This window comes from Scyliorhinus torazame, chromosome 17, assembly GCF_047496885.1.
Source record: "Scyliorhinus torazame isolate Kashiwa2021f chromosome 17, sScyTor2.1, whole genome shotgun sequence".
NCBI lineage: Eukaryota > Metazoa > Chordata > Chondrichthyes > Carcharhiniformes > Scyliorhinidae > Scyliorhinus > Scyliorhinus torazame.
Genome location: NC_092723.1, coordinates 155,316,137 through 155,333,696, shown reverse-complemented (window position 1 = coordinate 155,333,696; position 17,560 = coordinate 155,316,137). Strand labels below are relative to the sequence as shown.

Below are 17,560 nucleotides of genomic sequence, written 5' to 3'. Positions count from 1 at the left end.
CCCCCCAGCGTTCCTGCGCTGTTCCCGACGGCAGCGACCAGGTGTGGACGGCGCCGGGGGGAACCCGCCGTTTTGGCCTGGCCGCTCAGCCCATCCGGGCCTGAGAATAGCGGGGGTGCCGGAGAATCACCATTTTGGGTGTCTCCGGCGATGCTCCGGCCTGCCGCCCGCGGAACTCGACGGGGCCGTTCCCGCCGCTTGGGAGAATCGTGGGAGGGCGTCGGACCGGCGCCCCGGGAAATTTTGGCGGCCCAGGCGATTCTCCCAACCGGCACGGGAGTGGAGAATCTCGCCCTACATTTCTGGTGCCGCTCCGCGGTCTGAGCCCGCCATGCCGCACGGGGCGGCCGCTGCAGGGCGCCGCCGTGCACATGCGCGGACTCCCGACCGGAAGTGTGGGGCCCCGTATCAACAGCCAGAGCTGCGCGAGCACTCCGGAGCCCTGCCGGCCCCCTGCAGGTAGGAGAATCGCGCAGGACTTTCTTAAGGAAAACGCTGGCATGTGGACATAGCCCCATTATTGGAGGATCCAGCCCATATCTATTAGCAAACCTGTGAAAAATTACCTTTCAAATAATTAATGTAACTATGGGTATGAATTCTATAATATTTTGTTTGGTAGAGAGAGATTTACGAGTTTTGAATCGAGTGAGTGAATCCAGCCAAGGGTTTGCTGGCTGATTCTCCAGGAGGATTAATTGGTTATTCCGCTACTCAGACAAAGTTAGAATACACAGCCCACTGGTCACATTTGGCTTTGCATTCTGTTTACCTGCACTTTCAGCCAGGAGTCTGTGTGAAGAGTAAAGTAGACGAAGGCCACAGATATCTATACCATAGCCAAGGATGAGCTGCAGTGTGTGATGAAGGGCCATAGGGTTAATCAATAAGTTATCAAAAATTAATGCCATGGTAATCTGAAACAAAGTAATGGTGAACTGAATTAATCAAATTGAATTCTAAGTAAGCATCTACTTTAAAACAATCTGTTAACCTTCACACATAAAAGGAGAAGCTTACATACAAGAGTTTGCCCACAACTTCCTGCTCTGTGGGATGGTGGGCATAATCTGCTGTTGGTTTCCTCCAGTAGATATTTGCTGGAGTACAGATATTGTACACAAGTGCTGTACACCGTAACAGTCATTTCTCACATGATGTCAAGCCAGTTTTTCGCATTACCAACACTCAGGATTTGTGTCTCTTTACGTCTATGATCCATCATTAACTATGGACCTGACTGTATGTTTACACAGGTCTGTTTCATCCCAACACATGCACTGATACGTGACAGCAGTGTACGATCCGGTCCTTACCTCGGGTTTCTCCTCACAGCTCTCACTGATCTCAGTCACAGAGGGACAGTAGCTCTCGTCTGTCTCTACTGTCTGCCAATAAAACCCCATCTCAGTTTCAAATATTTTCTTAACAGTCTGTGTAAAAACCAAAGGACAGCGGAGCTAAGTTCAAATTCTCATCAGAGTTACAGACTCAAAGATCCTGTGCTTGTTATATTATCATTTACATCCTCCTAGTGCAACTAAACAACACATACATTCAGTGTGACCGACACTCATGAGAGTGCTCAATGTGAACAAAAGTTATTCATACCCACCTTGAGATTTGAATTGACAGAGATCATGGAGTTGAGACGAACTAGAGGTAGGTAGATTTGTGGAGGGAACATTTGTTCCTGAAGAGAATTATTCAACTGTTTATTCCACCATATCACTGCTTTCAGGCATGTTTGGGATAAGAATTTCGCAACTAGCTGATAAAATATTGATGTTCCGCGCAGTTCTTCTTTCGTCTGTGAATAACCAAATAAAGGAGGCTAGGGAAATCAGTTCTCCAAGTAAATATCCTCGTGACAGTGCCTGCCCCTTTAATCACCCAAATCCCAGGAACAACAGCTACTGCTGTACATTCTGGCCTCCCTTTGAGAATAGGCAGGGCTGGCAGCATATCTGGTTAAGACACTAAAGCACTGGTTAAGACCTTACAGTACCTTCATTCTTTAAATTGTCGAATCTTCCATTCACAGTATAATCCACACAATCCTGGATATTTCCTAAGGAGAACAAGAGGCAAAGATATCCAGCCTGCGATGTGCTCACATCACAGATATTGCACAGCTGGTTAACATGCTCCACGGATTTCTCTATGTCCTGATCACATTATTTTCATGCTGCAAATAAGTCCTCTTGCTCACACATGAATGTATTACAGTTCTTTCTCATCCCCAAGTAACTTAAAATAAAAATCCTAAGCAGTATTGTGTGCCCCTGCAAGTTGTGAAGGCTGAGATGGGAAGGAGTGTAGCTTATGGCAAGGTAAGGTAAAGTCGGCAAAGTCCTAGGTGACTATAGGCTGCTTTCCCCTTTGAGGGGGAGAGCTGATTGGTGCTTTAACCTGAGGATCACCATACCGAAGGGCAAGGTTGAGAAGGCGGGCCTACATGAATAACCTCAGCTGGTACAATAATTGAACCCGCGCTGCTGGCCTCGCTCTGCATCACGAGCCAGCTGTCTAGCCAAGTGAGCTCAAACAGCCTCCTGTTGGAAAGGATCGACTAGCAGAAAATATTTAACAGAAGATTAGAAGGGCTCCTGTAGGAATGGTACAGTATGTCACTCCCTTACAGCAATAGTGCAATATATATTACTCTAGTTTACTGTATATTACTGCAGCTTATAGACTGCACAAATGAAGGACATTACAAAATACTAATTTTTCTTCATTCAGTATCCTGTAGATAAACCAGCATTGCGATTAGGAAGAGTAGGCATGGATATTATGAGCAAACACTACTGACCTTGTTTTTCCGGCTCTTACTGTAGGTGGGTTTGCCGGGGCTCGGCCCCTGACTAATTGGCACCACACAAACATAAAGAGCCAGGCCATCTTCTTGCCAGACCTGTTGAAGACCCACCACCTGAAATGGTGCCCTCACCTCCACCTCAGCACAGTCTCCAGATAATCCATTCACAGGAACCAGCTGACTGGGAACCTGGGTAACAGGAAAAACAGTTTGTTCATAAACAGTTTAAAATAAACATTTTGAAAGTTGGTAATATCAATTCACTCAAAGTATTAGGTGGATTTTTTTTCTGTCATCTTCTTGTAGTTCAGCTGTCTTCCACACATCGCAGTGGTGGAAAATAACAGGCTGAAATCCGTGAAAACTTGACACAAAACACTTCTAATTTTTTTTAAACAACTGGATCACCATATTAAGAGCAAGCAGTTATGAAATACCAACACACTCCTGTCCCGGAGATCTGAAAGACTCTAAAATTAAGACTGTGGCTAGGTGGAGACCACAACCCCTGTTCAACTTAGGAACACTGGAATTCAGTATTGCATCATCCTCTTTTAGCAAGAAACTCACCAGGGAAAGGAACCACGACACCAGTGTATTATACAAGTTGGATGTGGTCATCATAGTGTCTAGAGTGTGTCCGGCCTGCTGTCCACTTGTCACCAGTTGGCCACAGCTGGAGAGTTGGACAGTAAGTAGAAGCATGTCACTTTTTTCTTTCTGAGGTAAAGTGCTGATGTTGGGCAAATAGGAGGCCTCCTGAAAATAAAGAGAAGAGAATGAGCCAATGGCTACAGAGTTTCCTCCAGGTTTAAATGGGCTTTGATTGCCCAGTTATCTGAAAGATAAAAGGAATTTGTGAGACTGCAAACCTGGTGTCTCACACAGTATCTTGTCCCCTCTCTTTCGCCTACTGGTTCACACCTGTCACAGTGTGATAACAGGAGCAGGTCATTTAGGCTAATATTAATGTGAATGATCAGTCATTGAGCATATTCAAGGCTGAGATTGAGGAGTGGAGTTCCCTTTATACCAATGCTGATACTAACTGAAAGATAGTAGTCTTAGTAAGAAAAATGCCAGCAGTTCCTGCAGGAGATATCCACACTCAACACGGCTATTGACGTTCTCCGACTCCTTTCCATTTTCTTCTGAAGCAACACCTCCAAGTCACACAGCACAAATCTTAGTGCAGCAACTGTGAAATCTCCCGGTGGCCCTTTGAATCCTACTCTGCTCAATCTCAATCCCGACTCATCATTCCGCTTGCCAACATGAATTGGACGGGGATCCCGGAAGTGGGTCCCAAATTGGACTTCTGGAAAGTTCAACGGAAAGGCCCACCACTCGGGTAACCAGATTCCTGACCTTAAAAAATCACTCCGAGAAATTTGCCATTCGTGCAAAATCTAAGGCTGCAAGATCGGCCCTGTATCTCAGTCTTAGATGGTCACCCTCCAGTGCATATCTCACACAATATCTCTATTACAGTTCCACCTCCAGATACGTTCAGACAATAACAAATGCTAAGCACTATGAATAGGAGTAAAAATCCTATTCTTGTTTCATTTTCCTTTCTACATCCTGCACTTTTGGTGAAAAAGGTGCAAAATAGAGGAATCCTCAGCTGATGAAAGCGCAGTAATCTGGGTACATAGATACCGATTCAATGGCAAGGTTGCAATTCATAATAAGTGATCAGTCATATAAAAGTGAGGCAAAGAAAAAGTAATTCACTCAAAGCAGAGGGTTATGAATCTTTGAAATTCTCTACCCCATGAGCTGTGAATGATCAGTCATTGAGCATATTCAAGGCTGAGATTGAGGAGTAGAGTTCCCTCTATACCACATTGCTGATACTAACTGTGTGAAAGAGGAGTGGAGTTCCTCCTATACCACATTGCTGATACTAACTGTGTGAAAGAGGAGTAGAGTTCCCTCTATACCACATTGCTGATACTAACTGTGTGAAAGAGGAGTGGAGTTCCCTCTATACCATATTGCTGATACTAACTGTGTGAAAGAGGAGTGGAGTTCCTCCTATACCACATTGCTGATACTGACTGTGTGAAAGAGGAGTGGAGTTCCCTCTATACCATATTGCTGATACTAACTGTGTGAAAGAGGAGTGGAGTTCCTCCTATACCACATTGCTGATAGTAACTGGGTGAAAGAGGAGCGGAGTTCCTCCTATACCACATTGCTGATACTAACGGTGTGAAACAGGAGTGGAGTTCCCTCTATACCACATTGCTGATACTAACGGTGTGAAAGAGGAGTGAAGTTCCTCCTATACCACATTGCTGATACTAACAGTGTGAAAGAGGAGTGAAGTTCCTCCTATACCACATTGCTGATACTAACTGTTTGAAAGAGGAGTGGAGTTACTCCTATACCACATTGCTGATACTGACTGTGTGAAAGAGGAGTGGAGTTCCTCCTATACCACATTGCTGATACTAACTGTGTGAAAGAGGAGTGGAGTTCCTCCTATATCACATTGCTGATACTAACTGTGTGAAAGAGTGGAGTTCCTCCTATATCACATTGCTGATACTAACTGTGTGAAAGAGGAGTGGAGTTCCTCCTTTACCACATTGTTGATACTAACTGTTTGAAAGAGGAGTGGAGTTACTCCTATACCACATTGCTGATACTAACAGTGTGAAAGAGGAGTGGAGTTCCCTCTATACCACATTGCTGATACTGACTGTTTGAAAGAGGAGTGGAGTTCCCTCTATACCACATTGCTGATACTGACTGTGTGAAAGAGGAGTGGAGTTCCCTCTATACCATATTGCTGATACTAACTGTGTGAAACAGGAGTGGAGATCCCCCTATACCACATTGCTGACACTAACTGTGTGAAAGAGGAGTGGAATTCCCTCTATACCACATTGCTGATACTAACTGTGTGAAACAGGAGTGGAGATCCCCCTATACCACATTGCTGACACTAACTGTGTGAAAGAGGAGTGGAATTCCCTCTATACCACATTGCTGATACTAACTGTGTGAAAGAGGAGTGGAGTTCCCTCTATACCACATTGCTGATACTAACTGTGAAAGAGGAGTGGAGTTCCTCCTGTACCACATTGCTGATACCATCCAGCAGAGGGCAGTAGAGCGGAGCTGCTGATTGGTTGTTGCGGGGGAAATTTGCATACGTCTGGTGCGGTCACTCTAACTTGAAGGTGTATCTGTGCAAGAGACCCTAGCTGTTCAAGTGAAGACAAGCATCCAGCAGAGGGCAATAGAGCGGAGCTGCTGATTGGTTGTTGTGGGGGAAATTTGCATACGTCTGGTGCAGTCACTCTAACCTGAAGGTGTACCTGTGCAAGAGACCCTAGCTGTTCAAGTGAAGACAAGCATCCAGCAGAGGGCAGTAGAGTGGAGCTGCTGATTGGCTGTTGCAGGGAAGATTTGCATATGTCTCGTGCACTCACTCTAATTTGAAGGTGGTTTGTGGAGGAGCTGTTGTCAAGCTTGCTGAGAAGGGGAGTGGATAACAGGTAAGCTCTTTCTTTCTTTTTTTAATCTAGAGGGGATGGCAGGGAAGGTAGTGCAATGTTCCTCCTGCAGATTGTTTGAGGTGAGGGACGCCGTCAGTGTTCCTGCTGATTTCATCTGTGGGAAGTGCGCTCAGCTCCTCAGAAACCACATTAGGGAACTGGAGCTGGATGAACTTCGGATCATTCGGGAGGCAGAGGTGGTCATAGATAGAAGCTTCAGGGATGTAGTTACTCCGAAGAATAAAGATAGATGGGTGACGGTGAGAGGGGCTGGGAGGAAGCAGTCAGTACAGGGATCCCCTGTGGTCATTCCCCTTAGTAACAAGTATACCGCTTTGGATACTGTTGTTTGGGGGGGGGGGGGGGCCATGGGGTACAGGTCTCTGGCACAGAGTCTGTCCCTGTTGCTCAGATGGGCAGAGGGGAGAGGAGCAGAGCATTAGTCATTGGAGACTCCATAGTTAGGGGGATAGATAGGAGATTCTGTGGAAACGAGAGACTCGCGGTTGGTGTGTTGCCGCCCAGGTGCCAGGGTCCGTGATGTCTCGGATCGTGTTTTCGGGATCCTTAAGGGGGAGGGGGAGCAGCCCCAAGTGTGGTCCACATAGGTGCCAACGACATAGGTAGGAAAAGGGATATAAGGCAGGAATTCAGGGAGCTAGGGTGGAAACTTAGATCTAGGACAAACAGAGTTATTATCTCTGGGTTGTTACCCGTGCCATGTGATAGCGAGATGAGGAATAGGGAGAGAGAGGAGTTGAACATGTGGCTACAGGGATGGTGCAGGAGGGAGGGTTTCAGATTTCTGGATAATTGGGGCTCATTCTGGGGTCGGTGGGACCTCTACAAACGGGATGGTCTACACCTGGACCAGAGGGGTACCAATATCTTGAGGGGGAAATTTGCTAATGCTCTTCGGGAGGGTTTAAACTAGTTCATCAGGGGCTTGGGAACCTGAATTGTAGCTCCAGTATGCAGGAGGTTGAGAGTAGTGAGGTCATGAGTAAGGTTTCAAAGTTGCAGGAGTGTACCGGCAGGCAGGAAGGTGGTTTAAAATGTGTCTTCTTCAATGCCAGGAGCATCCGGAATAAGGTGGGTGAACTTGCGGCATGGGTTGGTACATGGGACTTCGATGTTGTGGCCATTTCAGAGACATGGATAGAGCAGGGACAGGAATGGTTGTTGCAGGTGCTGGGCTTTAGATATTTCAGTAAGCTCAGGGAAGGTGGTAAAAGAGGGGGAGGGGTGGCATTGTTAGTCAAGGACAGTATTACGGTGGCAGAAAGGACGTTTGATGAGGACTCGTCTACTGAGGTAGTATCGGCTGAGGTTAGAAACAGGAAAGGATGTCACCCTGTTAGGGGTTTTCTATAGGCCTCCGAAAAGTTCCAGAGATGTAGAGGAAAGGATTGCAAAGTTGCTTCTGGATAGGAGAGAAAGTAACAGAGTAGTTGTTATGGGGTCTTTAACTTTCCAAATATTGACTGGAAACGCTATAGTTCGAGTAATTTAGATGGGTCCGTTTTCGTCCAATGTGTGCAGGAGGGTTTCCTGACACAGTACGTAGATAGGCCAACGAGAGGCGAGGCCATTTTAGATTTGGTACTGGGTAATGAACCAGGACAGGTGTTAGATTTGGAGGTAGGTGAGCACTTTGGTGATAGTGACCACAATTCGATTACGTTTACTTTCGTGATGGAAAGGGAAAGGTATATACCGCAGGGCAAGAGTTATATCTGGGGGAAAGGCAATTATGATGCGATGAAGCAAGACTTAGGATGCATCAGATGGAGAGGAAAACTGCAGGGGATGGGCACAATGGAAATGTGGAGCTTGTTCAAGGAACAGCTACTGCATGTCCTTGATAAGTATGTACCTGTCAGGCAGGGAAGAAGTGGTCGAGCAAGGGAACCGTGGTTTACTAAAGCAGTCGAAACACTTGTCAAGAGGAAGAAGGAGGCTTATGTAAAGATGAGACATGAAGGTTCAGTTAGGGCACTCGAGAGTTACAAGTTAACTAGGAAGGACCTAAAGAGAGAGGTAAGAAGAGCCAGGAGGGGACATGAGAAGTCTTTGGCAGGTAGGATCAAGGATAACCCTAAAGCTTTCTATAGATATGTCAGGAATAAAAGAATGACTAGGGTAAGAGTAGGGCCAGTCAAGGACAGTAGTGGGAAGTTGTGCATGGAGTCCAAGGAGATAGGAGAGGTGCTAAATGAATATTTTTCGTCAGTATTCACACAGGAAAAAGACAATGTTGTCGAGGAGAATACTGAGATTCAGGCAACTAGACTAGAATGGCTTGAGGTTCATAAGGAGGAGGTGTTAGCAATTCTGGAAAGTGTGAAATTAGATAAGTCCCCTGGGCCGGATGGGATTTATCCTAGGATTCTCTGGGAAGCTAGGGAGGAGATTGCTGAGCCTTTGACTTTGATCTTTAAGTCATCTTTGTCTACAGGAATAGTGCCAGAAGACTGGAGGATAGCAAATGTTGTCCCCTTGTTCAAGAAGGGAAGTAAAGACAACCCCGGTAACTATAGACCAGTGAGCCTTACTTCTGTTGTGGGCAAAATGTTGGAAATGTTTATAAGAGATAGGATGTATAATCATCGGAAAGGAATAATTTGATTAGTCAACACTGTTTTGTGAAGGGTAGGTGGTGCCTCACAAACCTTATTGAGTTCTTTGAGAAGGTGACCAAACAGGTGGATGAGGGTAAAGCAACTGATGTGGTGTGTATGGATTTCAGTAAAGCGTTTGATAAGGTTCCCCACGGTAGGCTACTGCAGAAAATACGGAGGCATGGGATTCAGGGTGATTTAGCAGTTTGGATCAGAAATTGGCTAACTGGAAGAAGACAAAGGGTGGTGGTTGATGGGAAATGTTCAGACTGGAGTCCAGTGACTAGTGGTGTGCCACAAGGATCTGTTTTGGGGCCACTGCTGTTTGTAATTTGTATAAATGACCTGGAGGAGGGTGTAGAAGGATGGGTGAGTAAATTTGCAGATGACACTAAAGTCGGTGGAGTTGTGGACAGTGCGGAAGGATGTTACAAGTTACAGAGGGACATAGATAAGCGCTGGGCTGAGAGGTGGCAAATGGAGTTTAATGCAGAAAAGTGTGAGGTGAATCATTTTGGAAGGAATAACAGGAAGACAGAGTACTGGGCTAATGGTAAGATTCTTGGCAGTGTGGATGAGCAGAGAGATCTCGGTGTCCATGTACATAGATCCCTGAAAGTTGCCACCCAGGTTGAGAGGGTTGTTAAGAAGGTGTACGGTGTGTTAGCTTTTATTGGCAGAGGGATTGAGTTTCGGTGCCATGAGGTCATGTTGCAGCTGTACAAAACTCTGGTGCGGCCGCATTTGGAGTATTGCATGCAATTCTGGTCGCCGCTTTATAGGAAGGATGTGGAAGCATTGGAAAGGGTGCAGAGGAGATTTACCAGAATGTTACCTGGTGTGGAGAGAAGATCTTATGAGGAAAGGCTGAGGGACTTGAGGCTGTTTTCGTTAGAGAGAAGGTTAAGAGATGACTTAATTGAGGCATACAAGATGATCAGAGGATTGGATAGGGTGGACAGTGAGAGCCTTTTTCCTCGGATGGTGATGTCTAGCACGAGGGGACATAGCTTTAAATTGAGGGGAGATAGATATAGGACAGATGTAAGGGCGTGGAATGCCCTGCCTGCAACAGTAGCGGACTCGCCAACACTAAGGGCATTCAAATGGTTATTGGATAGACATATGGATGATAAGGGAATAGTGTAGATGGGCTTTAGAGTGGTTTCACAGGTCGGCGCAACATCGAGGGCTGAAGGGCCTGTACTGCGCTGTTATGTTCTATGTTCTAACTGTGTGAAAGAGGAGTGGAGTTCCTCCTATACCACACTGCTGATACTAACTGTGTGAAAGAGTGGAGATCCCTCTATACCACATTGCTGATACTAACTGTGTGAAAGAGTGAGTTCCCTCTTGTTGCTAACTTTTGGTTGGTTCAATTGGCTCCGTTTTATAACCTTTGCTCTCGAGTCATAAGAACATAAGAACTAGGAACAAGAGTAGGCCATCTGGCACCTCGAACCTGCTCCGCCATTTAATGAGATCATGGCTGATCTTTGTGGACTCAGCTCCACTCTCCAGCCCGTACACCATATCCCCGAATCCCTTTATTCTTTAGAAAGGCATCTATCTTTTTCTTAAAAACGTTTAAAGAAGGAGCCTCAACTGCTTCACTGGGCAAGGAATTCCAGAGATTCACAACCCTTTGGGTGAAGAAGTTCCTCCTACACTCCGTCCTAAATCTACCTCCCCTTATTTTGAGGCTATGCCCCCTAGTTCTGCTTTCCCCGACCAGTGGCAACAACCTACCCGCATCTATCCTATCTATTCCCTTCATAATTTTATATGTCTCAATAAGATCCCCCCGCATCCTTCTAAACTCCAATGAGTACAGTCCCAGTCTACTCAACCTCTCATCATAATCTAATCCCCTCAACTCTGGGATCAACCCAGTGAATCTCCTCTGCACTCCCTCCAGTGCCAATATGTCCTTTCTCAGGAAAGGAGACCAAAACTGAAGTCGCCAGGTATCTTTATGCCGCCACGAGGTTCAAGTTCAAGTCATGATCAATAACTCAATACACCAATTTGTAAGATTCAAATCAAAGCACATTTATTACACACAGTAAATCGCTACCCATGCATAAATTCTACTTCTAAGCTACTTCTACAGCTAACAGGCCTATACTTAGCTTCGGACTGGCCCACCAGGTCAGGGGAACAAGTGGCCTTTTGTTCGGGTTCTGAGTCTGTGGGATTCAAAAACTGGTATGGACTGGTAGCTAGGAGCGCCTATCTCGTAGCGATCGCTGACTTAAGACTTACGGTCTTTTGGCGGCAGCTGAACAGGTCACGGACAAGGGTTGGTTCGCGTTGCTGAGTGACCCTGTCAAGAAGAGCGATTTGAACTTGGGGGCTTAACTTTATAGTCCCCAGGGGCTTGCCGCCTTTCGGGGCGGACCCTGAACCTGGTTCCAAGTGATTGGACTTCGTTCCAATCGCTTGGTTTGATTTCTCCAATACTGGAGCGGTTCCCTGATCGATGGGCGGTCTTGAGGTGTCCGTTAACCTCTTTTGTGTTGGCTCTTGCTGGTGCCGAGGAGTCTGGCTTGGTCTTGTTTATCTCAAATGTTTCGATTGTTCCCGGGGATCGCTCATTAGTATGTAGATGGCTGCTACATTATTATGCAGATGGCTGCTTGTATCGATGCTGTCTGGGCTTTTGCAGAGTTTAATACACAGTAAACTTGTACCTGCTAGTTTCTGCCTGTGTTGGCTGAATTTCCCTTCAGCCTTTGCTGTTCTCCATTTTACGTCGGGAGTTGGCCAACCCAGGTGGCTACACCCCCTCCTTGTGATCCTAACGCGAAGCGTGAAGGATCACATAACTGCGTTGTTCTTCATTCCCTGACCCGGCGAGCACTCTTCTATGGCCTCTACACTGACCATAACTATGCAAGAAATTTTTAACTGACAATTCTGAGGGGCGCTATGTCAAACAGGGACATGCATTACAAAACAAGAAAATCGGAACCTCTAACTATCCTTAATAAACTACACTCACTCAAACATGCAATCATACTAACTTCCTAAACAATACAAACAAAATCATAGCAGCATTATACACATTTTTCCTGGCTTGGCAGTCAAGCTCAGGATTGTACAATCGCTCATGAAACATTTCTTTATTCACAAAAAAACGCAAACGAATGCTCTTTATTATAGATCGCGGGGATCGGGGGCCTGGTCGTATCCGAAAATAGGGGATCTTATCCTATATACCGGTGTGCAAGCGCGGTAGGCTCTCCTTCTCCATTTTCTCAGACGAATAGTCTGCACGATGCAGCAGGGTATCGCCAATACTAGTAGGGATTCTATCAAGTAGGACAGGGAGTACCAGGTTATAAACCTGTCACACCAAGATGGTGTGGTGTCGCTTGTGACTGGGCTCTGGGTACTATGGGGAAGTGAATCATTAACGGCTGGGGGGGGGTTGAGGTCAGGGGGTTCGCGTTTGCGCGCAACCAAATGTCCATTATGGCGATGAGCCACGCGGAGGATGTCCTCATGGTTCTTCTTCTTTCACTTCTCCTCTCTTCTCTTCGCTGGTCCTGGAGCTTCTGGAGTTCTGTGGGATCAAGCATAGTGTCTGTTACTATCTTGGTTTAATATTTCGTATGATAGCCTGTCTGTCCTTTAGTGCCAATTACTCCCTTTATAATTGGTCATTATGTGTGACTCCCTCATTTTTTTTTCCAAAAAACGAATTTCAGTACAAGACACACTTACAAATACTGAAACAGTGCGAGCCGTCTCGCAGACTGCGGTTTTCCATCCAAGATGTTTGAGGATGTAAAGAGCATAAGGTTGGCAACCTAAGGGTTACCTGAAAGTAAAAGAAAACTCTTTGAACAAAATTGCCGAAATGAGGTGCGTATGGGCCGCGACGGGTAAGATTTGGATGGAGCCCCCGGGTAGGACGGCGACTAATGCTGTGTGTGCCCTACCCGAGTGTAGCTGACCAGAGGGGGGTTCCCAGGCAGGGCGGGTCCCAATGCCGTTTCTCCACTGCCTGAGCAACCGACAAGAACGGGCAAGAAATGTAGTCATCGTGGGGGGTTGCCGTATTGGTTCTTCCTTCGAACCAGAAGGGCAGTTACGAACGGGGGTTTGTGTTTCAGTCGACAGACTAGTTCCTCTGAACTGGCGTCTGGGACATTAACAAGTCTCTGCGGACAAACTAGTTCCTCTGAACTAGCGCCTGGCCAAACTAGTTTCTCTGACTGCCAGTGGGCGTCAGAAGGGTGGTGTCGTGGGGCCGTGGAAAAAAAATTCCGGTCTTACATACAACATTTAACAATACTAGTCCAAACAACATTAAACATGCTGCAGGTTCCATCAGAAAGGACACCGTTTTCTCCCAAGCGGTTCCTTTTTAAAACATCATCTGGACACCTTAGTTATCGGTTGCGAACAGGGTCGCAAAGGGGTTCTCGTTTTGGGAGTCAGACTCAAAGACGTCATCTTCTCCCGGATGCCAAACTCTCGAGTGTATCAGGGCTGATAGGGCTGTGTGGTGTGATTTGGGATCGCTCTCATCATTCCGGATGAGTCTGTATGAATTATCTCGGTGCCAAAAGGTGGTATCTAGTTCTGTGGGGACGGAATTGGGGTCGTCATTGTTGGTCAGTGGTGGGGTTTGTTTAGGAAAGTGATCGTGAAGGGATCACTCGAATCGTGGTCAGATTCGCTGGGTGTGGGTCCTGTTGCATGGGGATAGTAGGGAGGCGTGCTGTGGCTATTGTCCGAGTCACAGTCGCTGTCTCTGCTGCTGCAGTTGGTGGGCATTCCGGGGCGGAGTCTAGAGTTCGGGGGTGGAGTCGGGGTTGAGTCCGTGGCTGGGCTGGACGTGTTGGGGGAGGGTAGGGTTACATTGGCTGTGGGCGGGGCGTGGTCTGCTGCGTCGAGCATGACGTGATGTGCATGTTTAGACTGTGTTCCATATGCCTTCAGCTGGTTGATATGGAACCACGCAGTCTTTCCATTGGGGTACTTCATTTTGTAGACGGAAGGGCTTACTTTGTCCGTAATGGAGTATGGACCTGAAAACTTTGGTGACAGGAATGTGCTGGGGTTGTATACGGAGAGCATGACTTGCTGTCCTACACTGAACTCAGTCGCATGCACTGTCTTATCGAAACAGGCCTTGCTCTGTTTCTTTCTTGTGCACAATTTCACTGCGGCTGCTAGCTGAGCCATTTTTACATTCTGTACCAGTTGCTCCACAGCTTTCTCGTGTGTGAGGGCCGTCACTTCGGGGCTGGTCAAGTCTAAGCCTAATAAAAATTCTGTGCCTTTCATGGGGCGTCCGGTGATGAGGGTGTGTGGGGTGTAACCCGTGGATGAGGAAACTATATTTTGCAAAAACATCAGCACAAAGGGGAGGACTGAGTCCCAAGTGGTGTTGTTTTGCTGGACCATTTTTCTGAGGGTGGATTTTAGGGTCCGATTCATGCGCTCCACGATACCACTCGACTGGGGGTGGTATGCAATGTGGAATTTTTGAATAAAGCCAAATATCGTGAGTACGTTCTTCATGACACGTCCCGTAAAATGGGAACCTTGGTCGGATTTAATGCTGCGGGGGAGTCCCCATCTCGTAAAGATGTGGTGGGTTAAAATCTTGGCTGTGGTCTTTGCCGTGTTCGTTCTGGATGGGAAAGCTTCCACCCATTTTGTAAACGTGTCTATCACCACGAGTACACATTTATAACCATTCCTGCAAGGGGGCAATGGTCCTATAAAATCAATCTGGAGGTTAGTCCAGGGGCCATTAACGGGTCGGGTGTGACTGAGTTGAGCCTTTTTTGCATATCTGTCCGGGTTGTTCTGGGCACAGATAAGACAATTCTCAATGTAGTGAGTTACATCGTCTTTTAAACTCGGCCACCAACAGAGCTGCCCGAGGTGGGCTGTAGTGGGCTCGATTCCCTGATGTCCATGACCGTCATGGAACAAACAAATGAGCTGATTCCTGTCCTGTTCAGGAACCACATAAAGGGTGTCTTTTAACACCACACCGTCATATGGTGCTAAACCTATCATAGGGGGCTGGATAGTTTCCTTTCAAAATTTCCCTGAGATTGCTGTCCTGCTTCTGGGCCTGCTCTAAATCCTCTATATTATTCTGTGAGACCTGAACTGCATTTACTGGTGCGCTTTCGAGGGGTGTCCAAAAATATCAGTGCCTGGAACCTGCTTTTGCCAGTGCGTCGGCTTTTACATTTCATGGGGGGGGTGGAACGATGGTGACTACGAACTTTAACTATTCCAAAAGTCCTGTTCTGTGCTCGCTCTAAAATGTGACGGAGCAATGGGGCTGAAGAGAGCGGTTTTCCGTCTGCGGAAACAAATCCTCTTGCTTTCCACAGGGGTAGAAATTCCGTAAGGCTGTTGCAGACATAGAGGCTGTCCGAATAAATGTCTGCTGGGCTGGGGAAGGAATCTGGGTGTTCCACTATGTATGCGATGGCCGCAAGTTCTGCTGCCTGCGCGCCTAAGTGTCCTGGAAGTTTTATTGCTATTTCTTCTAGGGCGCGCCCTCGACGTAAATGCCGCATCCTGTTATGCGCTTCCCTTCTAATATTGTGGAAGGTCCATCCACATATATCCTAATGGGTTCACACGTGCCTGTGTGCTTGGGGCTCTGGGGTGAACTACCTATCTTTCTGGGGGGTGTTTTAGCAATAAAGGGGCCTGTGTTGTGGTGTGGAGAGATAATTTCACATTCATGGGGGGTTCCGGGGTACTGTAGGTTATCGGCTAAAAAAGTGTGGGTCTTTGTCCTTTTAACAGTGATGTCCCGTCCCTGCAAAAGAAGAGTCCATCTGGCTGCTCTAATCTGACTGACTACCGTCCTTGAGTCGTCCGTCCAGTAAAAGTTGGGTGGGGGTGTGTTCCGTGAGGATTGTGATGGGGTTCAGTCCGGTAATGTACGAAAAATACTGAACTGCCCAAACAACTGCGAGCAGGTGCCTTTCACAGGCTGAAAATCCCTGCTCCACAGCATCTAAAACTCTGGAGGTTTAAGCCACGGGCCTTAACTGTTTGTGCCGTTCCTGAAGGAGTACGGCCGAAAGGGTGCGGTCTGTGCTTGCTACCTCTATCGCATAGGGGGAAAGCGGGTCTGGAACTTGTAGTGCGGGGGTTGCTATGAGTGCTCTTTTCAACGAGTCTACAGCATCCGTATGCTGCGAAAGCCATTCCCAGGGGGCTCCTTTCTTCAGGAGGTCTGAGAGGGGTGCTGCCTTGCTGGTGAAACCGTCAATGTGGTTTCGGCAGTAGCCAACCAGTCCTAAAAACGACCGGAGGGCTGAAACGTTCTGGGGAAGGGGCAATTTGGCAATCGAGTCAATCCTTTTGTGCTCGATCTCGCGTTTACCGTGCGTGATAATTGTTCCCAAATATATCACCTTGTTTTCCAAAGTCTGGGCCTTTTTGGGGTTGATTTTACATCCAATTGCTTGTAGGAGTTCCAGGAGTTCGGACAGAAGCTCGATGTGCTCTTCCTTGGTGTCTGTCTGCAGTAATAGGTCGTCTACTTACTGGACCAGACATTAGGGGCGAGGAAATTTGGCTAAACCATTTGCCAGCTGTCGGTCGAAAATGGAGGGGGAGTTGTGGAATCCTTGTGGAAGGCATGTCCACGTGTACTGTTGGTTTTTAAAGGTGAAGGCAAATTTGTACTGGCACGCCTTTGCCAATGGAATGGGCCAGAATCCATTACTGATATCCAAAACCGTAAAGTATCGGGAATTGAGTACCTGTTTGAGCATGGTCTTGGGACTTGTGGCTACCATGGGGGATGCTGCGGGGGTGATTTTGTTGAGTTCCCAGTAATCTATGGTCAGTCGCCATGATCCATCGGGCTTTCTCACTGACCAAATCGGGGCATTATTAGTGGAGGCTACTGATCTGAGTACGCCCTGCTCTAATAAGCTGTCGATTACTTTTGCGATTTCTCCCTCTGCCTCTTGGGGAAATCCATATTGCTTTTGGGGTCTAGGGTCAGGTCCTGTGATTTGTACTGAACCAGTCATCCAGCCACAGTCGTGTTTGTGGGTCGCGAATGCTGTCCTGTTCTTTTGTAACACTGCCCTAACCTGCTTGTCTGTGCTAATCGTGGTCGGGTTAAACCAAAATTTGCCTACTGCGCTAATTTTGTTGGCGTATTCACCTATTGTGAGCGTTGCGGGGCTCTTGCGGATTTTGCCGTTTTCCAGACACATTGGTTGACTGGATCAAAGGACAGGTTGTGGGAATTCATAAAATCGATTCCCAGAATGTGTTCTGCTGTGTGGGGCAGGTCAACTAAAACTACGGGGTGCTTGGTGGTGATGTTGCCGATTTGAATGGGTACAGGGGCTGTGATATGTCCCTGCTGTGAGTGGCCTGTAAAGCCGCTGAGGGTGATGGTGGCTGTAGTGGGCCACGTGTCCTTTTGAAACATGGTGAAGGAATTTATTGTGGTGCGGGACCCTCCTGTGTCCCAGAGAAACACGATGGGCTGTCCCGTATCTTTGCTGCAACTACCGGTCGGCCGGACCTATCCCAAAGGGTGTCGCAGACCCAACTAGGGGAGCCCGAACACCGTCAGTCTGTTCCGA

At 47.2% G+C, this 17,560-nt stretch overlaps 1 protein-coding gene across 3 annotated transcripts in view; it reads right to left on the bottom strand.

The window, feature by feature from the left end:
• The window catches only part of LOC140394270 (dynein axonemal assembly factor 8), a 120,220-nt gene that overhangs the window by 64,116 nt on the left and 38,544 nt on the right, over positions 1–17,560 (bottom strand). For all 3 annotated transcript variants that reach the window (XM_072481328.1, XM_072481330.1, XM_072481329.1), the window contains 5 exons: positions 3,392–3,580; positions 2,816–3,010; positions 1,616–1,810; positions 1,317–1,433; positions 773–917 (listed from right to left, as the gene is read on the bottom strand). In XM_072481328.1, the coding sequence (XP_072337429.1) occupies positions 773–917; positions 1,317–1,433; positions 1,616–1,810; positions 2,816–3,010; positions 3,392–3,580 (841 nt within the window). The remainder of the gene's footprint in view (positions 1–772; positions 918–1,316; positions 1,434–1,615; positions 1,811–2,815; positions 3,011–3,391; positions 3,581–17,560) is intronic.